General features: G+C 37.3%; 1 protein-coding gene across 6 annotated transcripts in view; it reads left to right on the forward strand.

Moving 5' to 3' along the window:
- The window catches only part of ZDHHC21 (zinc finger DHHC-type palmitoyltransferase 21), a 76,888-nt gene that overhangs the window by 13,076 nt on the left and 37,462 nt on the right, over positions 1–26,350 (forward strand). For all 6 annotated transcript variants that reach the window (XM_045022434.1, XM_045022435.1, XM_045022432.1 and 3 more), the window contains 2 exons: positions 710–848; positions 17,863–17,979. In XM_045022434.1, the coding sequence (XP_044878369.1) occupies positions 710–848; positions 17,863–17,979 (256 nt within the window). The remainder of the gene's footprint in view (positions 1–709; positions 849–17,862; positions 17,980–26,350) is intronic.

The raw sequence follows: 26,350 nt of genomic DNA on the forward strand, positions 1-26,350 counted from the left end.
ATGTAAATTTATATAGAACAAAAGTCAATTTTGTATCACTTCAAATTGTAATCTGTGTTAGTAAGTGGTAGAAAAATATGATTGCTGTGACATTTTTGCAGGCTGTTTTATAATTTTGAAATGTTTTAAAATCGCATAGGATTACCTTTGGGGTTTAAGGCAAAAAGAGTTTTTTTTCATTCTGGGTCTCTTCAGAAGAAGCATATACCATTCTACATGATCAGTATATGTAGTAACCTGAAATATGAACATAATCAACTAATACAATTCTGTACTTTGAGAAACGATCAAGACTTGTTTTTTGTTGTTGTTTTTTTTTTAAATATTGTTTTAATGCTCTCAGATCAGGATCAGGGCCCCCTTGTGCTAGGTGCTGTACAAACAGAAAGATAAACATGTTTCCTGCCCTGAAGAGCTTACCATTAAATTTATATTTTAACAAAGAGAAATTCCAGTCTTGCACCCTATGCACCAAATGAAAATACAGGCAAGTTTTAAACTATAAGCAGGGTTGCCATTGCTTTAATAGAGAAGCCACATCATTCTGTAGAATGGATGCTGTGGGTATTCACTTGTAGTTAGTTGCATATGGCCTATACATTACCGTATTTAGCAGTGCATTTATAAATAAGTTGTTTTGTCTTTGGTACTCATCATGCCTAACTATAACATTTAAAAAGCCTTGTATATTTGCTTTGTTTTGCTGCAGGATTAACAATTGTGTTGGTGAAGACAATCATTGGCTGTTTCTGCAGCTATGTTTCTACACTCAGCTTCTTAGTTCCTATACATTGATACTTGATTTCTGCCACTACTATTATTTTCTACCTCTGAAAAAAGTTAACTGGGTAAGAATCTTATCCTTACATAAAATAGGGTTAATATTTACTATTGCAATTGTAATGCAATTTATTCTGAAATCTAAAAGCCCCAAAATGTCTACTGTTTTATATACACATGATAATAAATACTAGAGTAGGGAGAATCAAGGCTGATATTTACAAATGAGCAAATACTCTCCTGGTAAGTAAAGGAATAACCATTGTGAAGAGGAGCAGATTGTCTCCTAGATGCAAACGAGATTTTAGTTGTTATGGAAGCCTTGTAAAATAGGGACAAAAACAATTAGACTTCTTTAAAAGTGATCTGCAAATGTTAGATTTTTTCTTTCCCTAAGTAACTTCTGAGTTTGTTGAAATGCCTCTCCTACACTTGCTATGTGGGGGAGTCCATGCATAAGATAATTTACTTAATATGTACCTTTTCCATCCAAAGTACCTGTCATGAAAACTTAAAATTTTATCATCTTATTTTATATCCTAAATGGTAAAACATAAGAATATTAAACTTTCTGAAAGAGGCACAGTACCAGAAAAGAATGGGACTTACCTTTATAAGCATCTTGTATACTTCCATGTTGATCTATGGTTATGTGATGTCCTTAGTGAAGTACATGCAGAGGTGAAGCATCAGATAGCAGCTGGCAAATTTGGGGAGCTGTACTCTTTGGACATGCAAGCAGGGGTAAAATGTACTGCGTGTAAGTTATTAACGTGTTGAAATGCCCCTCTTACTGCTGGGGACATTCAGTACTTTCTACTGAAATGTGTTGTTTTTTTGCAGATCACTTTGATATTTTGCCTTATTTATAATATAATTATGGGTGTTCTCTCAAAATAGATTTTCAGTCTTAAACTAAATTAATCAAATTGGATTTTCTGTCACGGACATGAATACACTTGTTTAAGTTCAAATGCTTTAAAATTCTTAAGGTTTCAGTGCTTATATGGAGCTAGTTACTTGTCTCCTCTACTCACATAGCCTTGCTTCTGGATAGTAGGTGCTTTTCTAAATGAATAAAACACATTCCCTAAAATGTAGAATGCTTAGAGAATACTTCGTTATCTGTAAAATGGGTTTAATGCTTAGCTATCTGACACAGGTGTTGTGTTGGCCTCAGCTGGAGTTAATTGCTGTAGTTTCACTTAAGTCGAAAGAGCTCTGACAACTTACACCAGCTGTGGATCTGCCCCTATATTTAAGAATGATTTTAATAAATTATTGAAGAGTACTTTAACATAACACTTATTTTATATTACAAAAGCAAATGCAGTCATAATCAGTACACCAGTCTGCTATACCACTTAAATGCATACTCACTTAAGGCCTCATACATACAGAATTCCCATTGACTTCAGAGAGAGTGCTGTATAATCATATGAACTGCAGAATTGGCCCTTAAAATGTGGAAAAGTGAAGTTCTTTTCCTAGGGTGAAATCTTTGAATGGTGCAGACAGTTTACTCTTGACATGTATTTGACAATGTATTTTAATTGTTTTGAGTATATCCTCCATATATATATAGGAGCCCTTTAAATGCTGTCAACAAAATATTTTAATTTAATTATTTAATTTCCGTTAAGTAATTGCATTCTACTTAGTTGATGTACTCAGATCTTGGATTTGCTTTTTTAAGGAAAACTATTTGTTATTTGGGGTGAGGCAGGGTAATGGGAAATTATGTAAATTTTGCCATGTTCAGGCCTCCCAACAATGACAGTATAAATTTTAAGAATTATCTGTCTTAAAATGAGCAGATCTCTCGCTTTATTTTAGTTTTCTAAGAATTATATTATCAAATGCATGTGTACTTCAGTATATTAAATGTATTAATAAATTCCAATCTGTTTTTTCTGCACATGAATGGAAAGGTGTTTATCCTTCATATTTATGCATCTATATATAGTCAATGTGGCAGACTAGAAGGCAGATGTATATAGACAGACTATACAATAATCATAGTCTAGTTTCATGTGATTGCCTAAGTAACACATCCAGATCCCACGTTTAGGGTCTTAAATCATCACAGAGCCTCAAAAAAGCATGTTTTTACTCACCTGTGTGCTGAATAAAGTGCCCTGATGTGGAATCAGGATATTTATCAGCATGTACTTATTAAAAATGAGTCTCTGGTACCCCATGTTGTGTCATAAGGTACAAAGAAGTAAACAAATTGACATTTTGTATACATTTGTTTAATAGAGACTGCAGGTGTCGCCTGTTACTAATTGTTTCAGATTTGCTTTCAGAAGGCTAGCATTGAGCTGATAGTCTTTAGCTCTTTTGTTTTTCATCTGCAGGATTGGTGGCTGAAATTAAAGAAAGGAAAAATAAATATAATTTGTTTGGGAATCCAGCCAATATTTCAGCTTGGAAGATTACATCAGCGTCTCATTTGGTTGATTTCTGATTGTTAGGGCCCTACCAAATTCATGGTTCATTTTGGTCAATTTCATGGTGAATAGATTTTAAAATTTGTAAATTTCATGATTTCAGATATTAAAATCTAAAATTTCACAGTGTTGTAACTGTAGTGGTCCTGACCCAACTCTGAAGGCAGCAGCGCAGAAAAAAGGGTGGTGACCCTTACTTCTGCGCTGCTGCAGGTGGGGCGCTGCCTTCAGAGCTGGGCGCCTAGCCTGCAGCCACCGCTCTCTGGCTACCCAGCAATGAAGGCAGCACTGAAGTAAGGGTGACAATACTGAGACCACCCCCCCAATAACCTTTAGACCCCTCCCCAACCTTATTTTTCGTAGGGAGCCCCATTTTTAGAAACGCTGGTCTCCCCATGAAATCTGTATGGAATAGCCTGGTTAAAAGTACACAAAAGACCAGATTTCATGGGGGAGACCAGATTTCACAGTCCGTGACGCATTTTTCATGGCTGTGAATTTGGTAGGGCCCTACTGATAGTGCTGCTGAGGATTTCAGGTCACATAACAGTCTGCCACATAATCATACATCCATTCCTTTGGGCACCAGAAGAACAGGAACATTAAGAGGACTTGATCACAATTAGTTAGGAATTTAAGCAAACCACTTGTAAAATTCTTTTAATCTTCCCAAACAAATTAACCTTGAAATGCCACAGCAATCCAGAGACCTGAGTGCATTCTGCCTTTCTCATGAGTGCCATTCTTTGTGGAAATTCTGGCTTTAATCAGGAGGTTTCATTTCCTTAATCTGTAAGGGCATGTATTTACCATGAAATCCAAACACTGGATACATTTTAAAAAATTGGCCATCTGGAATTAGAATTTTCTCCTGGCTCATTAAGAATACTTGCGAAATTTTTGGCTGCATGCCTTCACTTTGTTTTATTTTTATTCTTTGGTATACATGGTACAAAAACATAAGATTGGGATGAAAATAAAGCTGTTTTAATAGTATGGAAGAACACAATACTATGTAGTATTTTGTTAGTATAATATGAAAATATGCTCAGTGTGTACCTCAGCACTTTGTCTGTATATATTATACCAGCCTCACTATATTTTTAAATTTTGTGTCCAATGCATAACTTTAGTTTTTATTTTTATGATTTTAGAAACCAAACCAAAAACAGATTTCATGTCAGTTTATTAAGCTGGGCAATAGTTGGAGAAGTTCAAGAAGCCACCTACTTGAATAGAAATATGAAATTGCAGTATGACACCACCAAAGTCACCTCCTTTAAGTACACAGTCAGTTTATTACATAGCGTGTTGGCTCTTTGTAGCCTGAGTGGTGTCTCAATGATAGATTGCAATTATTGCTTCTGTTTGTCCAGTAGGAGGAGTACTATTACTGCTGAAACTGAAGAACTGAATGTAGAAAAGAAATGAAAACAGTGTTGACTTGTATGCAAGACCCTTGCAGGAAGCATCATGTAATTCAAATAAGACGGCGATCAAATTCCTCAGCTAGCTCTGATTTGCAAAAGATACAAGGCTCTGATCTTCCTAGTTTTGTATTTTCTTTAAATTATCCAATTTAATAAATCCATGATCTCTGGGAAAGATTTCAACCCCCAAAGTAGCAAGAAGAGAGGAATGAAAACCATCCTTCTTAGTATACGCTTTCCAGGCCTCTCCTGCTGTTACTTCTCCTTGTCTCTCCTCCACTCCACCTCCTGCAGTGTTAGTGGTTCTAGAGCAGAGTATAGTAGTGGTGTAGTAGAATTTGCCTGACGTTTCAGCTAGCCTCCAAAGGGGAAAAATGTAAGACATTGTTTATATAAAATACAAATTTTTTTTTAGAAGTAAAAGACAAGATTCATGAGTCACGTGTATGAGAGGGAGCATAGTTTTGTGGTTAGAAAGTAGTAGTGGGCATTTGGAGACCTGGATTCTATTCCCAGGTCTACTACTGACTTCCTGTGTGATCTTAAGCAACTCTGTGGAGAATTATTATGTGGCAAGCTGCAGTGTAAATCTACAGTATGCTATGATGCCACACACTAAGAGACCATGTGGATCCTGCTACCATGCACTGAAAGTTCCCTAGTGCACTTTTATCTACTCCACTTTGAAATTAAAGTAGGGTTAGTATGCACTATGGAATTTTTAGTGCATGGTAAGCAGGGTCTATATGGCCAGTTAGTGTGTGATACATTAGTGAGCTGTAGATTACACCCCAGCTTGCTGTGCACTAACTCTCCATCAGACAAACCCTCAGTGTGACTTAGTAAATAGAGCAGTAGACTGGGACTCAGGAGACTTGAGTTCTATTCCTGACTGCCACTGGCCTGCTGGGTGACTTGGGCAAGTCACTGCACCTCTTTGTGCCTCAGTTTCTCCATCTGTAAAATGTGGATAATGATACTGACATCTTTTGTAAAGTGCCTTGGGATCCGCCAACATAAGAGCAAGGTATTTATTATCTGACCTACCTAGGCCTCAGTTTTCCCCATCCATAAAAAGGGCATGACATTACTTCACAGGGGATTTGAAAAGGAAAGGGTTGTGAGGCAGTTCATTAATGTTTGTAAGAGCAAAGTATAAAAATACATTAAAACTGAAGCCAGTAAGTTTAAATCATGCTTTAAGCTTCCAAACAGATGGGATATCAAATAACTGTTTCAATAAAAATCCCTTTAATCGGATAACGAATGTATCTACTTCCGTTAATTGTTTATTCTAAGACTCTGCCACACTATTTTGGAAAATGAGATGTGAAATTCTGCCCTGAGTGTTCTAGGAAAGTGGTTGTTTTAGGGTCATAATAAGAATTTATAGGATGTAAGAGTTCTGAACCCTCCCCCCAGTATAATTGTAAGCACTGTATAGGAATCCTGAATAACCTAGGAAAGAAGATAAAATGTGCTATAACAGAAAATAGTGTTTTGGGGAAAGGATACATTGAAAGGCTGCTGTCTGGTTAAAAGTAAAACAGGTATATTTACCAGTATATCATTTATGTTTTCATTTTTATGCTAAGTGACAAATTATATTACTCTTTGGTAAACTTTTTTTTTTAATTGGAGATATCTGGTTTCTTTATCTGACTGTCTGTGGTTTTGTTCTCTATTCTATCCTATCTTCTTCTATCCAGGTTGTTATATTGAGCTCATCACCATGATATCTGAAAGACTTCCAGAATTGAAAATAAACAAGCAGACTAGCAGTGTCATGTGAGGTTTCCTCTTCATCCCTCCCCCAGAGAGAAAAGTCATGTGTATGTGTTTTACTTTCTTTTGTTGGCATATTAATTTTTATATATATTATGTGTTAACAGGAAAGTGAGCTCAAAGAAGTGTGATTCCAGTTTGATTGTAAATTTGTCAGGCTTGTTCTCATTCTAAGTACCTGTCTGAGTAAATCTCAGAGCCTGGGGCCAGCTCTTCTGAAAGCTCTGTCTCCCACACATGATACTGAAAGTACGAGTGGAGTAGTTGAGGGTAGTCATGATCCCCAAAGGACAAAGTTGTCTTTTTAAGAATCCTCAACCCAGAGCATGTAAAGCCTTAAAGATAAGGACCTAAACTTGTGAAGGGCAGTGGCCAAATAAGTGTGCGGACAAGACGAGAATTAAAAATCTTTTGGCTAAGTGGCTGCAACTTTATTGAACCTTTAGCTTTGAAAAGATATCTGCTACAGGCAGGTTCTCTTGGCAACAGCTGCTTTGAACTATCACCAGCTTTCCCTCCATTGCTCAAAGCCATGAGCATCATAGCCTTGCCTACATCTATCAAACCTGCATTTTTCTAAGACCCAATCTATGGCTATGCAGTCATCCCACTGCATGTAGCAACCACCAGGCCTTGCCTACATCTATCAAACCTGCATTTTTCTAAGACCCAATCTATGGCTATACAGTCATCCCACTGCATGTAGCAACCACCAGGCCTTGTGTCGGTGCACAGGCCTTATTACAAATCCAAGGCTGATGCAGAATTTGCACAAAAAAAGCATCCCTTGATCTCTGTAGGGTTAAGAACACTATCTACCTGATCCAATCCCCATTCATTTTTATCTTTATAAAGGGAAATCTGATCCATGCTGATAGGGCCAACTTACAAGTGTACTGTGCAACTGCAAGGATTTGCCAATAGCAGGTTCTCATACAATTGCTTTCAGTTTGCGAGGTACTGCATCCCCAGGAGCTGTGACTGTAGCACCCTGCCTTATCACAGTTAACAATACAGATGGAGTAATGAGAAATAGATACCTCATGGAAACAATAATTCTCATAGAAATAGAGGGTAGGGATGGGCAAAAGGCAGAATAAAAAGAGGCCTGCTTCTCACCCATGCTGACCTTTCATGGGTGACCTTTGGCTGCTTGCCATTTAATTCCAGTGCCCAAACTGCCCTGACCCTGTAAGCTTGTCTGGACATTAAGAGGCCATCCTGTTTGTAATCTTAGTGTGGTGATCTGTAGGAAGCTAATGAAGTAAACAGCCTTGATATAACCAGTGTTGTTGTGGAGGCATGTTCCGGCATTCTGCACCTCTTGAGTTATTTTCAGAGTTGATATTTTGAAGTTGGAATCAATTGCACTGCAATAATCTGGTTGCGAGATAATGAATGTGTGTATGATTGACGCCAAGTCAGCATCTACAAGGATGGGACACTGTCTCCTAGCCAATCAAAGATGTTAGAATTCATTTGCTGCAGATGCAGCTAGGTGAGACTCCAATTCTAAACCATAGAATCAAAACAGCACCGCGAAACTGCAGAATGTTTTCACAATATACAGATGTCCGTATTTGACTAGTGTAGACGACATTGTGGTAGCCAGCCTTCTGTGTGTGTGTGTGTGTGTGTGTGTGTGTGTGTGTCTGCCAGCATAATCTCCGTCTTGCTACTGTTTAACTTCATCCAGTTTTTCCTCATCCATGTGCCGATCTTTCCCAGATGCTGGGATAATTGGGAGACAATGAAGATATGGTAGGTTGTGAATGACAGGTGTTCAGTGTATATTGTTGCCAGTTGTAATCTTACAATCTCCAAACACCTGCATGTAAATATCGATTCGATTAAATGAGAGATTATAACTCTGTGCTTCTTCAAGGCAAGGGTTTGATAGCAGAAGCACAGTTGCCAATCATTAACTCTGAGTTCAGCCCTTGAGGAAGGATTCTGTGTGTGCGTTTTCCTGGACCCCTGCTGCCACTTTAAGGTGGGATAAAAGTGTTCTATGGTAGATTGTACTTAGTGCCACATAGAGGTCCAAGAGTATGAGTGATTTCCACGGGTAAAGCAGAAGCATAGTTTCTGGTTTTGTTTCTGTTCCTAATCCCAGTTTGAAATCTGAATGAGAAGGATCTAGTTATTGCCTGTAGACCAGCGTTTCCCAAACTTTTTTGGCCACGGAACACTTTTTAGCCTATTACAGAACACATAATATTATTTTGTAGTCGTTTGGTGTTCAAATAAAAAATTGTGTTATTTATGCTCAAATATATTTTATTTTATAAAACAAAGCAAAAATACAAATTTAAAATAACTCAAACTAACAATTTCTAACTGGAAAGCACATATAAAGTAGTACAAAAATCAAGTGCAAGAGTCAAAATTAAAAACAGTGTTCTACTGAAAAAAAACTGTTTTTATATAAACACAAACACCAAACAAATTAGATTTTTACTAGGAAAATCTGTTTTTATAAACAAATACAAATTTGTATTGGGATTGGTGTTTCTGCGTTTTTCTATCACAAATTCGCTTAATATTAGGAATAATGCTGGAAAGTTGAATCCTCATGTCAGGCACAGCATCAAGTCTATTCCTATATTTGGTTTTTGTTGCAGTATAATACAAAAATCCCGTCTCACACGAATAAGTTGTAGCAAAAGGAAGGAGCACTCCACCTGCACGTTTAGCCACATTAGGGTACTCTACTATTAGGCTGCTCCAAAAATTATTCCAAATCCTTAAACTTTTATTTCAAATCAGAGTCAGAAATTAAGTCTCTTAGGCTTTTATAATCATGTGCAGTAAAGCCAATTGGTTTGGCTGTAATTACAAACGGATTTTGAACCCAAGCATTATCATCAGTAGTTGTAGGAAAATATTTTAATAAAGAGGCCTGCAAGTCACATAAGTGCTGTAAAAAGGTGCTGGAAACTTCTTCATGGACTGTAGAATTTATTTCAGTCAGAAATTGATGTACTGTAGGGAAGCAGTCAAAGTTATTCTGTTCTACAGAAGATGCCCAGAATTCCCGTTTCTTTTTTAACGACAAAATTTTATCCATTGTAGTAAAAATGATCACATTCTTTGCTTGCAGCGACAGATTAATTTCATTTAATTTTGCAAAATTATCTGCAAGATACGCAAGTCTCATTAGCCATGAGGAATTTGTCAGACAGTCATTAAATTATCGTCCTGAATTATCCGAAGTGAAGAATACCAGTAGTTCACTGCGAAGCTCAAAAAGCCTCACAAGCACTTTTCCTCTGAAGAGCCATCTCACTTCCATATGTAAAAGAAGCGCTTTGTGCTGACTACCCATTTCCTCACATAAAATTCTAAATAACCTGGATTGAAGTGGTCGAGATTTGACAACATTGATAATTTGTACTGCTTCATCGAGCACAATTTTCAGATATGATGGTATAACTGCAAGTGCTTGTCTGTGTAGAACACAATGGCTCTTAGTGCTTTCTGGTGCCACATTTATGATCCGTGTTACAGCTCCCTTCATCTTCCTGATCATTGCCCGAGCACCATCATTACATACATCAATACATTTTCCCCAACTAATTTAATGCTTTCTGATAAAATTGTTGATGCAGTTGAATATTTCTTCTCCAGTTGTGTTGCTTTGTAGAGATTCACATAAGAGCAGGTCCTCTTCATTAATATTATTAAATCTGTATCGGACAAATACTAGTAGCACAGCAAGTCCTGAAATGTCAGTGGACTCATCTAGCTGCAGTGAATACTCATGGCAAATTTTCAGTCGGCAAACTAGCTCTTTTTCCATATAATCGGCAAGATCTTTAATATAACATTGTTGCATGCCGTTTGACAACTCTACAGCATCAATTTTTTTACCAGACTGCTCACTCAACATGCATGTTACAATATCTTTCGCACAAGGCTTGATGAGCATTTCTCCAATAGTGTGAGCTTCTCCGGCAAGCGCTATACGATAACTTACTCGATAAGATGCGTCTGTTGCACTTTTGTTGTCTGTTTTAGCAATTTTAATAATCAAAAGTTTACAATTTCCAAGTGAGTCACGCTTCCTCTTGAAAAAAATTATATCTTTGTCTTTGTATTTAGCATGCTTGGTTTCCAAATGCCTACGAAGTTTAGCAGGAGCCAACGAACTGTTTGCTAGTATTTTGTTGCATAAGACGCACTGCGCATGAGAAGCATCTTTATTTCCAACACATGTAAAACTGAAAGACAAATAACTTTCATCATACTTTCGTTTCAGTCTTTTAACACCTGCTTCTTCTTGTTTTTTGATATACTTCGGTGGAAATTCTTTCACCTTGGATAACTCACTAGTACTAACAGATTTTTCGGCAACAAAAGACTGCTATTATTCATCCTCACTTTGAAGTGCCACAATATTTTGCTCGTTTATTTCGGCCACAGTTGGAGTACCGGAAGAACTTGCTTTTCATTTCAAAGTTCCTTCTTTTAGCCACAAATCCATGGTGATTAGGTTTAGTAACAATATTTAGAAATACTGATTTTTATCAAATTTCGTTTGTCACAAATATTTATATTGTTTCGAGTGAAGCTAGTTTAGTTGTGCTTATCACACACACGATAAAGACCCGCAGGTTTGAACATATTGAGTGAATATGGTATATTCAACATGGCGTAAAGAGAATGGTTTGTGCATACCACTGCAGTTCGCGCAGCCTCGAGCGGAAGGGGTACGACGTCACTATCTGAAACATGCCCGAAAGGGTAGATGTCAACATGCTTGCGTGCCACGTTCTCTTTACGCCATGATATTCAATATGAGATCTATCAATAACCAGATAAAGAGTTTTATGTTAAATTACAGTCAATAAAAAAGAGTTGTAAACTACACTTCAAATATGCCAAATTTAAAATTAAAAAAAAATTAAAGACCCTTTTTTCTATTTATGATTCTTTCACGGGACACCTATACACATTGTGCGGAACACAGTTTGGGAAACACTGCTGTAGCTAGTTTTGACACAAACTTTTACTCTGGGAAGAGCTATTTGATACTAGGTGGTGGTTGGCAAGATCCGGGAACATTTCTTTTTAGAGATTGAAAGACTAGAGTATGTTTGATTTGTTGTTGTTGTTCCTGGCAGTCTCGGTCAAAAAGGGTTCTGTTGCTCATGACTCCCCATTTAAGAGGAGCAAGACAAGGGTCTAATTTGCAGGTCTCTCTCAGTATATCTGGGACTTCCTTTCCCCAATTCAGCCCAGGATCACTACAGGAACTGGCCATATCCTTGAAATTGTCGTGTCTGGCTAGTCTCCTTTCCCAGGCTCAAGGAGCCTTTCCAGATGTGGATGATCTTGGAAAAGAAGGATGAAAACTGTTTTGCAGTGAATGAGGCTGGATTCTGCTGTGGATCCTTGTTTGAAGCTGTTCACTACCCTGAATGGTTCTTTTCAGAATGTCTTTGGCAACTGTTATTAAGATGGAGAAGGAAGATCTCTGGGCATGTAATACACTTCAGCATAAGCTTGCAGAAATTTGATCTGTCAGTCTTTCAGCCCAAGTTTCTTGCCACTGCTTCCCAAGTTTGTCCATATTTTTGCACAAGGAATCCAACAACCATAGGAGTCTGTGTGGGTGATGGGCAGTAACAGGCTTTTGAGGAGCCACTGTGTTAATGATGTGATCATGACTTACAAGTTATGCAACTCCATGATCTATTTGTGAAGCATTGTCCTTGAGCATGTTATGGAATGTGATGGGATAAGTGAGCCTTTGGGGCCAAATTGTTGTTGCATGGCACTCATGTTGCATAGAGGCAGGGAGAGTCCTAACCACTGCTTGAATGAGGTGAAGATCTGTCCAAAATGGATTTTATTGTAACCGGTATTGATTGATTTAATGTTTGAGTAGCTTTTAACTGGTGACTTTGTAATCTTGGCTAGTTTTGTTTGGAAAAATTGCTAATTCATGCTTACTGCAAAGGAATAATAAAATAAATTGGAGGAACCTGTGTATCTAAAATCCTAACTACATTATTACTACTTTAGGTTATTTAAACTGAATTTTAAAGTGTAACTTTCTTTTTTCCCTTTATGTTATTAATTTTCTGTTTCGGGTAGGGCAGAGAAAATAAACTGTTGTTTGTACTGTTAAAGCCAGATTTGCAAAGGGTTCCATGTTGGCAGATACAAGTGGGGTTCTTTGCAGGAATATGGGTCTGCCCAGGTGGGTCCCTTTGCAAATTCAAGGCCCTAAATCAGTTTCTATCAGTTGTACAGTACCTAGAACGATGGATCTTGGTTGGATCTCTTAAGAACAGTGATGACTAGTAAAAAGAAGCTAGTGGTGCTAATCTCCTCTACTTTGTGGCAGATACCATCCTTCTGTCTCTTCAATAGAAAGAGTAGCAAGGGGAGGAAAACTGGGAAGATTCTAGCCTTTTCAGTGGCGTATCATAGGTCTTGTCTTAAATTGAGAAAAAAGTGTGTTCTTACCATATTTTAACTAACACAGGGTAATTAACATGAGTTAAGAACCAGGCATTTTGTAGTTTTAACACTTCAGCCATTCAAGGCGCTAACATATGTAAACTGCAGACTGCCTTGACTTCACTAGGATTTTAATCACGTTAGCTAACCACATAACAAGAACATGTGTTTTTCCTACTGATCACAAAGCCTAAGGATATGTCTACACAGGGGCCCTGGAGGGGTGGGAGAGTCCCAGAGCTTGGGTTCCAACCCGAGCCTGGAAGTCTACACAGCAATGAAACAGCCCTATCGCCCAAGCCCCAAAAGCCTGAGCTGCCTGGCATGAGCCAGCTGCGGGTTTTTCTTTGCAGTGTAGACATACCCCGCGGCACAGAGAGTGAGGAACTGGCCAGCCTGTGATTTGGAGGCAGTGGGTAGAGGCCTGTGAATAACAAAAAAGAGGGAGTAAGAAGCCTCTCACCTGGCAAGAGGGTTAGGGGTGGGCGGTGGGGTGTAAAAGGGAGAGTGGGGGACATATGGGGTTTTTGCGATAAGCAGTATGTGAAGTGGTGGGCTTGTCACTAAACCAAAGAAATGGGAGGATAAGGAACAGAGTGAAAGAGGTTGCCTGTTTATTTTCAGTAGTAATGGAGGAATGGTTGGCGTTACAGCAGAGAGGTGATCTTGGGGGAGGGAATTCCCAGTTTGTTTAGTTGATTAATCTTATTTGGGATGAGAAATGATTTTGTGTATGTGGGATCAGAAATATTTTTCGGGGGCATGTAACTTTCAGCCTCAGTCCCACCATTTAGTTTGTGCTCTTGTCACCACTGTTGGGTACTAATGCAACACAAATAATAAAAAGTTCTTTCTAGGTCTTACTCTCACAAACAGTACTGGAATTCTTGAGTTATAAACCCTAGAAGAATATGTCTGTCTTAAGTGTCAGCATTAGGAAATAAACTTGACATTATGTTTAACTTGATTTAAATCACCAATTTTAATCATGATTTAAATTAGTAGTCAGGAAACCTTGATTTAAATAATTAAGTTTTTGTATTTGTACTTTTTAGTTATTTTCCTAAAGAAGACTGATTCTCAATGGTGGTATAACCATTAAAACATGTAGTTTGCTATTAAAGATGAACTTTATACTAAATTTGGTACTATTTTTTTCTAAACAGGAGAATACACTGTATCTATATGGATTTATTTAAGCGATTGTATAGCTTATACCCCTCTACCTTGCTATAACGCTGTCCTCAGGAGCCAAAAAAATCTTACCGCGTTATAGGTTATATCGAACTTGTTATAGGTTATATCAAACTTGCTTTGATCCACTGGAGTGCACAGGCTCCCCCCCGCCCCCTCCGGAGCGCTGCTTTACCACATTATATCCGAATTCGTGTTATATCGGGGCGCATTATAACGAGGTAGAGGTGTACTTTTATTCAGATTGCTAATATTTACTTTTTTATTATGTTAGAAAATAGTGAATGACATTTCTAATTTACTAGATTAATTTTTTACTATTGATTTGTGTCAAGGTGCATTTGGATGGAAATTGGAATTCAATGAAAAATGTACAAAAACAGCATTTTAAAATCGTTAGTTAAACAAAACTACCTTCAATGTTCTAGATACACAAGGCAAAAAGTGAGTTTATCATTGTTTCTGGTCACCATGTCCTTCAAGATTATAGAATTAATAGAACTCATACTTTTGATTTTACTCATAGATTGGAAGAGGAAAACAAGCCTTTCTGCTTTTTGAACTCCCAGACAGTTTCTCAGCTTTGAATGAATTAGTGGTTGTCTACACTTGGAATGTTATAGAGGCACAGCTTCACTGCTGTAGCGCATCTGTGTAGACACTGCCTATGCTGATACAGAGGAGTTCTGCCATCAGCATAAGTAATCCACTTCCCTGTGATGGAGAAGCTAGGTTGATGGAAGAATTCTTCCATTGACATAGCACTGTCTACACTGGGGTTAGTAGGTTTAACTATACCACTTGGTGGTTGGTGGGTGGATTTTTCACACTCTTGAGCTATGCAGCTGGGTCAACCTAACTTTTTAATGTAGACCAGGCCTTAGTCATTGAACTGCACTAGTTGAATAAACTGAGAGAAAATGTTCTTTCTGTACCTTCAGCTACTGCTGTCAAAAGCTGGTTTAACACTTCAATAAACTTTGGTTCCAGGCACATAGCCAGTTTAAAGCGACAAAGAGTCCCGGGGCACCTTATAGGCTAATAGACGTATTGGAGCATAAGTTTTCATGGGTGAATACCACTTCATCAGATGCATGCGCACAAAGTGGTTGTTACGGAAGTATTTTTCAATTTTAACAGCGTTAACCTTTATTTCTGGAACACTGAAAAGTTTGGCAAGGAGGTGCATCAAATGAGCACTGCAACCATATGTTATTAGCTTGGGACACTCTTCTAAATAATTTCTTCTCATCTTGGGTACATTTGCAGCATTGTCTGTGACCAAGCTGCGTACTAGACATTTGAATTTTTTTCACAGTTTGTTATAGCTTTTACTGCTACTTCTTGTAAGTATTCTGCTGTGTGTGCACTTTCTGATGTATCAATTGTTTCTGTAAGGAAGACATTCCCTTCTTCTGTTGTCACACGAGCACATACAACAGGACATTGCTCCACCCATCAAGACTCAGGTTAACAATTTCACCCTCTAGACCTTTTGCACACTGCTCAATTTCTTTTTCATAAGTTTTATCCAGCAATTTGCCTGCAACAGTTGCTCTGTTGGGTGGACTGTTTCCTAGTCTTAATGACTAAACCATGTTAATGAAGTGTGGGTTCTCAGTCAGACGGAACGGAGAGTTTGTTGCATAAACAAGCCGGGCAATTTTTTCATCAATTACCTCTTTTTGTAATCTGTTGGTTTTTATCACAAATTTATCTATGGTTGTTTCTGGATGATGGAGATTTTTTTTTCTTTTTGCTACAGGCAATATAATGTAGCTATTTGACATACATGATGTGACTGAAACGCTATCATTGGCAGATAACTCTGAAACTATAGAAAATGATGGTGATCTTGAAGGTGGATAGTCTTCAGAATCCTGTCTGTTAAGGATGGATTCTCCTAAGCAAAATAAGTCAGTGCAGTTATTTAATTATTATTACCATACTGCTCATTTAGTATTACTCATTGCATTCACGGACATTCAGTAGTATTTTAAAGGTGAAGTTGTAAAAGGAAGGTCTGCCTATTTCAGCTATTTATTTTTTATCACAACTGCATCTAAAATGATAGTACCATAGAGTAATGAGTCTTTTTTTTTTTTTTGCTCAAACATGAGAATTCAAGAATAGTCCAGAAGGAAGTCCTTAAGAAAGAAGTATGAAATAAAAAAGTTTAACAACCTGAAGGTCCTGCATGTTCAGACCTGTTACTTTCATCATCTTCAATGCAGCTTCCTCCTGAGAAGGAACACTTCTCACGATGTTGTTTCATTCGGGCAACCAGGCCTTGCATTTCTTTGTTACTCTGTTTGCATTTTGCCTGCTTGTCTTACCCACAGGTAGAGGAACTTCATTAAAATATTCCTCAACTGGATCTCTTTTACAGCCTGTTGCCATTATAGGTTTTCCCTTCTAGTGAGAGAACGGTATGATAGATCTCAAATCAATGAAGTCTCCACTCAGAAAGATCTCAAGACTTCTAGAATATGATGCTCAAACAGTTTCACTTTTGTTTCTACTGTCTCTCCCTTCTCACATTTATCTCCAGACTTCTTCTCCTTGTCCAGATCTATTCCACCACCAACAATCTTCTATTCATTGAACTTTTTGAAACTTTTCACTTTTAGAGAGAGAGGTAAGGGATTGACTCTGTGTACACAAATTTGCAGAGGGACAATAATAGGGTTGAGATCTGTTATTTCTCACTTCTATATTTTATTTAAAATATATTTAAAAACACTTTTGCTGTTAACAAACATGTTGTCTCTGGAGACACAAATCCACAGTTTGAGAACTGCAAAACTAAGCATCTCTGATGGTATCTTCTAGACTGACCACTAAATCCCATTGGGTAGATAGATTAATTTAAATAATCTACAGAAACCCCTGGAACCCCATAAAATTGGGTCCCTAATCTGTGAACTATTGAAACTCATTTACAAATTTTTTCTTAAACATTACATGAATATATTGTCTTATACTATAGAATTAGAATTTATAATCCCTATTCCATGATGAGATATTTTTGAGCTATAATATATATTAATTAAAACTATTTTTAGATAGGTTTTTTCCTCAAAAAGCATTTTGTCAACAAAATCCGATTTAAATTAAAATCAGAATTTTAAAAAATTTAAAAAAAAATTGATTTTTATCCACCCTGAAATAAATGGTATTCTGTTATTGTTTAACAGTGCAATTAATCATGATTAATTTTTTAATCACTTGACAGCCCTAACTATATATTTTTATTTTATTACAGTGCCATCTTTGAGTCAAGTTCTAAGTGTTATTTTTTTAAAGAAGTGTCATTAAAATAATGTAATAGACTATGGCTAGAGCCACAATATGGAAGTCTTATAGCAGAGAAAGTTTTTGTTTCCTTGTGAAATGTTTCCTTGTAAAGCCAAGTATGTACAGAATAGTATGTGGCATGTTTTGCTGAGGAAAAGCCAGGAATAAACTGGCAGGGTTTACTATACTACCAAACCTTAAATAGTGGACTGAGTTCTTTTATCATACCTTTTTATGTGTCTGAATGTATAAATAGAAAACGTATTTTATAGGTTTTGAGTTTTTAGCATTTATGCATTGAAAAAATACCACCTAGCTGATATAAATGCATTGCTTTAGCCATAAATGTCATGAATCAGTTCTTATCTAATGTTATTGCTTTGTTCAGAGATCATTTTCTTCATGAAATTTTTGAAAACTAAACAGCCTTTTCTTTTTCCCTTTGTTCATAGGATCTCTTTGTATTTAGACATGAACTTGCCTTGCTAAGGATATCGACCTTCATGGGCATAATAATGTTAGGTGGAATAAGTGGACTCTTTTACACTCAGCTAATGGGTATTTTCACTGTAAGTATTTCGTTTGATTTTTCAGATAGTTTATCAGTGTATTGTAACTAAACTATATATTTGCGTACTGTCAGGCAGTGTGGACCATATATAAAATAAATAAATATATGAACAGAGGAACTGCTGTATAAGTAGTCCATCTTTGTCTGGCAGTACTCTGTAGGAGGGGAAGGTGTTTCCCGTAGCGGAACAGTTATGGAATAACCAACCCATAGAGGACATATTTTCCTAATTTGCATCAGTTAGTGAATGGCTTTTGCACTGATAAGGATTTATATCATTAATTTTTTTCCTATGTAGTGTAACTCTGGATTTATAATGCAGTAAAAGGTATGCAAATGTTACTCTTTTTTTTAAATTTTACAGTATTTTTGGTCTCAGTTACACTTTAAGGCAGTGAGGCCATGAGTTAATTATACATGCTGGGTAGAAAAGACTTTTATTAAATGTTTAATAACAATAGAAAACTTCAAAATATATGCTTTTAATTTTGCAGAATTGCAACAATTTCAAGATAAATTAGTTTGATATTTAAAGATCTGGAAAACCAGTAAAAAACCTCTGGAAGGAAACTTTCCAACTAGAATGAGCATGAACACATAATATCTACTTATAAGAAGAAACCAAGCTTTGGTTGCTATGACATGGTTCTCCTTATATTAGAAATGAATAGTTGAAGAGGGAATCTTTTAATCTTGAATATTTATAACTTTTTGAAGTGTTCCAGTACTCAGATAAAGAGAAAGTGTTAGTAAATTTGTGCTTGTGTATTTGAGTGCATCATTTGGCTTGCAGAATTTGATACTGGTATGATGTGCAAGATGGAAAAAATGTAGCCAGACATTTAGATCCCAGAATAGGTTTGCAGAGGTGATACTTAGGGTATGGCTACGCTTGAGAGTTGCAGTGCTGGGAGTTACAGCGCTGCAACTGTACAGCTGTGTAGGGAAAGCGCTGCAGTGTGGCCACATTTGCAGCATTTGCAGCACTGTTGGGAGTGATGCATTATGGGCAGCTATCCCAGCGTTCAAGTGGCAGCAACGTGCTTTTCAAAAGAGGTGGGTGGGGTGCAGTGTGACAGGGACCGGGGGAGAGAGAGAGAGTGGATTTTTGGAGCCGACACTGTGTATCAGCTCCCTGCCTTGCAAAATCAGAAATTTTTCCCGACCCCTTACTCTTAACTGCAAACAGCCTGCAGACCAGATAAGCAGCTGCTCCAACGGACTCCCTTTCTCACCCCTGCCTCCGCTGTTTCTCTCGTCAAGCAAACACTCATCCCCCTGCCTGCCTCATTCACAGCAAGGTAGTGGGTTTATCTCATTTGATTGTTCAGTCAGTTACAGATTGATCACGGCAAACAGGAGCTGTGTTTGTTTTTTAGATAAGCAGCTCCCGGAGCCCCGAGTTCACAACAAAACAAAGAGAGGCAGCATAACAAAACAAAGGGAGTAATTTAGTTAAAAGCATTCTGGGATATCTCCTAATACCCTGGAGGCCAATAACAGCGCTGGTGTGTGGCCACACCTAACGAGCAGCGCTGCATCACCAGCGCTGCAATCCTTACACCCCAAGCAGACCCAGGTGTACAGCCAGCGAGTTGCAGCGCTGGATATGCCCTGCTGGTGTGGACAGTTACTAATTGCAGTGCTGGAAAGCCTCCACCAACGCTGCAAATCTCAAGTGTAGCCATACCCTTAGAAAAACATTTTTACTTCTCTTTCAAATCCCTCTTATTTCTTTTGGGAAACCAGTATGTCAGCAAATATATAAATTAAAAAACCCTATTTCACCATACTGCATTTGACTTCACTGAGTAACCAGGTAATCTTTTTACTGATCTTGTTCTTTCACACCCAAGTCCACATTGTTGTTTAGTTTGCCCCCTTTATTCCACTGACTGAAATCAGATCGTAAGGTCTTTTGAGCAAAGAGTTGGTGTGTTCTAATCCGTACTGTGGAGTGCCTAGCATGCTATTAGGCAGTGTTGTAGAATAATAAATACTTGTAAACTGAGCAAATTTGATATGGAATCAGTAAACCACAAACTTATTTTTCAAAAGCTATTTTAATCAATTAAGGGTAAAAATCCTGATAAGCGTTGTAGTTAGCAAGAGGCAATCATTAAGCCAGGAAATTCAGAGCTGACGCTACATTTAAAAGAAACCCAAACATCTGAAAGTATGGGAAGTCACAGTTTAAGGTATTTATTCTATATTAGCATCTGCCCCTGGAGAGCTCTCTTGTGATTTACAGAGATGCACGTGAGTGGTTGTAAGTGGGATTGGCTAGAGCAAAGGCCTTTGGAGAATGGTGCAGCAGAACAGGCAGCATTCCTGCTCTTTTTCCAATTCTCTGTGCTGGATCCCCTGTGCAAATAGTGACTAGATGAGTTCAGCAAACTAAAGTTTCACTCTTCTTTCCCTTTTTTAGAAGGGATGCTGAAATCAGGCTTACAAAGAAAACTGAGTTACAAACTTAAATAATTCTGACCTGCTCCATAATCCAAACAAACTACCACCTCTGCATAATACAATCTGCTAAAAAAAAACCCTCAGTCTTCATTATATAACTTTATAGAAACCAAAGCCAATAGTCCATGTTGGTTGTTGAGAAGGGATAATGTATGTATGTTGAAATGATTAATTTTAACTTCATCTAAATAAGATTCAATATACAGATTTTTGAAAAAGCATCAGGGGGTTCTCAGTTGCTTTCATTGATTTTTATATCGAATATGATCAGATTATAAATTAATTTTTACTGCCAACCCTGCAAATTTATCATGGGATCTATAGTGTAGTAGGATTCTTACCTTCTTGTTTATCACCACCAGAAATAAAGAATCAGGCCCTCAAACTAAACCCCTACAACTTCAGTGTCTTTATAGATTATGCCCACAATGATTTGGTGCAACTGCATTCTGTTTAATGGGTTTGCATAAGTGTAACTGATTGGAACTTAATAAACAGTCTTGTTTAATGAGGCACAAATGGAATATAATTCATAGCTCTCTCAGCTATGCCAGTTCTACAAGGCTAACAGGAGTAAAACCTACTAAAAACATATTTTTGTCAATACACTGAGAAGAGAAACTCTGAATGAATACCATGGGCAGATGAATGAGGTGGCACCTCATTATACTGCTCTTCATTATGGATTGAGCTAAATATTATCTTAACTAGAACTTGTTGAAAAAGCAGCAAATATTTCACAATTAAGAAAATTGGTTTTGCAAAATTAGATGGATTTTTACAAAAAATTTAAAAAATGACCAGCTCTAGTCATAAGAGAACAGTGTTAGTCCAGGATTGCCTGAGAACAACTTGACCATGCTCCTTCTTCAATGCATAATTGAAGTACCTGAGATGTTTACAGTTAAAGGAATTTTGTCTGAGCTTTCTTGCCCTTCCTGGAGATTTCCATGATCCTGCTGGCTTTTTGGTTGGCTTAGGTATGAGGCATATCATTCTGTATTTCTACTACTCCCATATAAAATTTTTAATAGCTCCCATGTATTGCTTCCACTTCTTATTTCATGGGATTTTCTTTCTTGGTTTTTTTATGTACTTTCAAAATTTCTTTAAATTTGTCTAGGTTGCCAATGTGCTGTAATGTCTTTTTATTTATTTTTTTATTATTTTATTTATTTATTTATTTTTTAATATAACATGCAGTGGTATGTAAGTTTCTGAGTTGTAATCTCAGGTCTTGAACAAGTCACTTAGGCACACATTTCAAAAGTGTTCACTGATTTTCTTTCTCTGTTTTTGATGCCCAACTTGAGAGAGCCAGATCCTGATATTCAAAGGGGTGAGCACCTGCAGTTCCCCCTGAAGTTCTTGGTAGTTGCGGGAGCCTCTGAGAATCAGGCTCCAGTTCTCTAAACTCTGTCTCCGTTTCTTTGGCATAATAGCTGCTTACCCAGCTCATAGGGGAGTCAAGGCTTGATTAGATAATCATTGTTACGGCCCTACCAAATTAATGGTCTTTTGTGTGCTTTTACCCTATACTATACAGATTTCATGGGGGAGACCAGCATTTCTCAAATTGCAGGTTCTGACCGAAAAGGGAGTTGCATGGGGATCAAAAGGTTATTGCGGTGGGGAGGGCTCGGTATTGCTACCCTTACTTCTGTGCTGCCTTCAGAGCTAGGTGGCCAGAGAGCAGTGACGGTTGGCCGGGCACCCAGCTCTGAAAGTGACACCTGCCAGCAGAAGCGCAGAAGTAAGGGTGGCAGTACCATACCATGCCACCCTTACTTCTCACTGCTGCCTTCAGAACTTGGTGGCCAGACTGTGGCGGCTGCTGACTGAGGGCCCAGCTCTGCAGGCAGCAGTGCAGAAGTAAGGGTGGCAATACCATATCATGCCATCGTTACTTCTGCACTGCTGCTGGTGGTGGCTCTGCCTTCAGAGCTGGGCTCCTGGCCAGCAGCCACCACTCTCCAGCTGCCCAGTCTGAAGGCAGGACCATCGCCAGCAGCAGCACAGGAGTAAGGGTAGCAGTACCACAACCCCTTGCTACAATAACCTGGTGACCCCCCCACACACAAACACAGACACACAGAGCTCCTTTTTGGGTCAGGACCTTTACAATTACAGCACCATGAAATTTCAGATTTAAATAGCTGAAACTGTGAAATTTACTATTTTTAAAATTCTGTGCCTGTGAAATGGACTGTGAATTTGGTAGGGCTCTAATCATTGTATAATGCTTGGAAAGTGCTAATACGACTTAGTCTGTGTTATTAGATTATATGTAAGTATAGAAAACATATTTTAAAGCTTCAAGTTACATATTTCTTGTATAATTTCTACTGGCTCCCAAAAATAACCATCCCGTTTAGTCTGCCTAAGGTCTGGCACTCTGAAAAACATTGTAATTTTTCTTTTTCATTCTTGCTGTACTCTTAGTTATCTGGTTTCCAAAGTAGTTTTTTTCATTCAACACTCAAAACTTTGATATTTAATAGTTTCTTAGAGCAAACAACAAGCATATCTACTTAGCTTATCTTTCCAATCACCCCCCTACCCCCGTCTCAAAATGTACATTTTCATTTTTGTTCCTCTCTCAAGTCTTAGGCCTACAAACAGTTTTTGTACTGATTGAACTATTTTGGTTAGGGGGTGGATTTTTGACCAAAATAGTTAAATCAATACAACTCCTAGTGTGGATGTAAATATCAGTATAAAGATTTTTTTCCCCTTTCCTTACGGGAATAACCTACATTGGTATAAGCACTTTTATACACTGTAAATGCACCCACACTAGGGGGTTGTACTACTTTTAACTATAGTGGTATAGTTAAAGTGGTACAATTTTTCTTGGTAGACAAGCCCTGAGTCCATCTGCTCATATTGCTAGAATCGAGACCATATTTAAAGAAACAGCTGGTATGCCTGTATGCTTCAGGTCTGGAAACTACTTTAATAATATCTGTCTCATCAGTTTAATTTTTTGTAGTATGAGCAGATTTCTTAAAAGACCATGCTGTGCATTCTTTTAGTTTCTTAACTTTACACCCTGGTAGAAGGTGAGAGGAGTTTGAGAGCTGGACACTAAAAATGGCATAGTAATCTGGAGGGAACCCTGGGTACCTCTACATGGGGATAAAAGCCCACGGCATGGCCATAGTCAACTGACTCAGGATTGCAGGGCTTGGGTTGCTGGGCAAAAAAAAAAAATCAGTGTAGATGTTTGGGCTTGGGCTGCAAAGGTAGAGGGTCTCAGAACTTAGACTCCAGCCTGAGCCCAAACATCTACACAGCAATTTTCCAGCCCTGCGAGCCCGAGTCAGCTGCCCCGGGCCAGCTGCTGGTTTTTTATCCCTGTGTAGACATACTCACTGAGGGCAATGGAGACCCCAAAGGGAGCATTTTCTGTAGTGTGCATTTCCTTGGATAACTGTGCAATGGTAAAATGAAGAGTTGCTAAACCCCAGCTGTCTCAACATTTTCCTATCACCAGCCATACAAACAAAATAAAAAGAAAATTAGCTCAGAGCTGACACTTGTAATGCGGAGCTGAAAGTAAGAGCAATGAGACTTCTGTGTGTGAATACCAGAAAAGCCCTAGTTTTAAGGTGGTACAAGGGGAGCGACAAGAAGTAAATAAATATAATTGAAAGAGAAAATGTAGTATGAATGTCAGAGCTTTTTATTTACTTCATGTACATGACTATATAACTAATTATTATTGAACCCGAAGCGAGGAAGCAGATACAGTACTGTACAAAGTACAAAATTAAGAAGTACTTTAAAAAAGCTGCATTGCATTCTGTGTTTTTTAAACTGCACTTATTTTGAACTCCAGTTTTTGCACTACCAGCACTTCTCGTTACACGTACACCTTTACTTGTGACTTTGCACCTTTTATGTAAGACTTCTAAAAATAAAATAAGAAAATAAATACAAATACCAAATAATACAGTATGCTATTTTAAATCATGGTTTATGATTATTTTTAATGTATCATGTACCTCTTTTTCATCGTTTTTAAATTGCTTCAGAACTATAAAGTCTTCAATCTGCTAACTTTTGTTAAAGCTGTTACTTTTTGGAAGTGTGGGGTTTCTTCTTATCAGGCTTTGTGGTGATCTTTATTTTGTTGGCAGCCATCTGCTTGAAGTGATCGGCCACTTCTCCCTTTCATTCATTTTGAGATATATAAACAAACAAACACACACAAAAGGAAAATCCCATCTTCCCATGGTTGGTGGAAGGTAACAGGATAATCGCTTCAGAAGTGATCCTCTGATGTCATAGTGGGAGGCCAGTAAAAGCGGATTATCTGTGACCCAGATAAAATAATTAGAAATTACTTGGACACTTACACATAACGGATCTACTAATCTCATTTCCAAAGTTAAAAAAGATCTGTCTCACAACATAACACTACCAGATGTTTCAATTGAATTGCATCCTTTGCGGAGACTAATCTGAAACCTAATTTTAAAGGATTACCTTTGATTGTTTTTATTTAAAATACTGAACGGGATGTGTTTTCATTTTTCCGTATGTTCTTACAAATGATTAATATAGAATTAAAGGATTTTTGTTCAGTTTTTCAGCACAGCCTAGCAATCTCATGTCTTTCTGTATTACGTAATATATCTGTATTGCACAGATGATATGTTGTTTTCCATGCTAGCTATTTATGAGTTCATTAATATTTCTGTAGTCATTGAGCTACATACTGGATAGATTACAATAATTCTGATAAATATTGTGTGGTCTCTGCTAAATTTTGATGCTCATATTATTATCAGTTGAGGGGACAGTGACTTTAGTAATTTGATTAATTCTGCCAGGGTTTCCTGTTTAAAGAATTAATTAACAGTGTACAGTGATATGCCAGTATCATTGAACATCAATACAGTGTGGATGAGGTAGAGATGTTTTATCTTTATTTACTCTGGAAAGGGCTGGAAGAGAAAATATTTTAGCACCCAGTGTTGAGTAGCTTGGTCTGTTGTTCATTGTGATGCCTTGACCATCCATCTAACCTTTTGTCCTTTATAAGCATTTTAATGTGATCATTTAAGTTAACAACTGTATTATGTGTTGTTACAGTACATCTCCTTTTCATCACCAAGTGGCAAATGTCCTTTAGCACCTGCTTTTTGTTGTTAGTTGTAAACAGTGAACTTCTGAAAATAACTCGTAAATTCTTATATATCAGTATTAGACCTGTTTTGATGAACACTTGCCTTGACAAGTTAAGAGGGACATTGTTCATTTAGTCAGATTTGTTTTTCTTATAAAAAGATAACTTGTTTTTATGTTCCTTTTTTTCTCTGTGTTTTTGTTTTTGTTTTAATTCCCATTACTTAGAGAAATGAAGAAAAAGTTGAATTTATCCAAATGAATTTTGTGTAGTATTGTTGTCCCTTTGGGGATTTTACTTGTCCCCTTGGGGGATCTTAGTTTTTATTTAGGAGATTAATATTTTATTTAACAATGCATGGTAATTGAAACATTTAAACTGAAAAATATACCAAAAAAAAAATTTACATCAGCAGATAAAATCTCTGCATTTTTGTTGTATAGTGACTCTGACAATAATTCTCAGTGATGAAGTATATAAAGAATATTATGTTTACATAATTAAAACTATTCTGTAAATAAGGAATAAATACACTCAAAATACTTAATTGAAGTTTTGCTATTTTTTCCCCACTTTGCAATTTTGATCCACTACTTTTTAATGTACATCACACTTTTTTTATGCTGTCATCAACAGACAAATGATATCACTCTGACCTAACATTCTTTTTGTCTCAACAATTAAGTATCTTATAATTATAAATATTTGCAATCATATGTTTAATCAGATAATCTATTAAATACTGTTTTGATTAGTCAAATAATGA

This window comes from Mauremys mutica, chromosome 6, assembly GCF_020497125.1.
Source record: "Mauremys mutica isolate MM-2020 ecotype Southern chromosome 6, ASM2049712v1, whole genome shotgun sequence".
NCBI classification, from domain to species: domain Eukaryota; kingdom Metazoa; phylum Chordata; order Testudines; family Geoemydidae; genus Mauremys; species Mauremys mutica.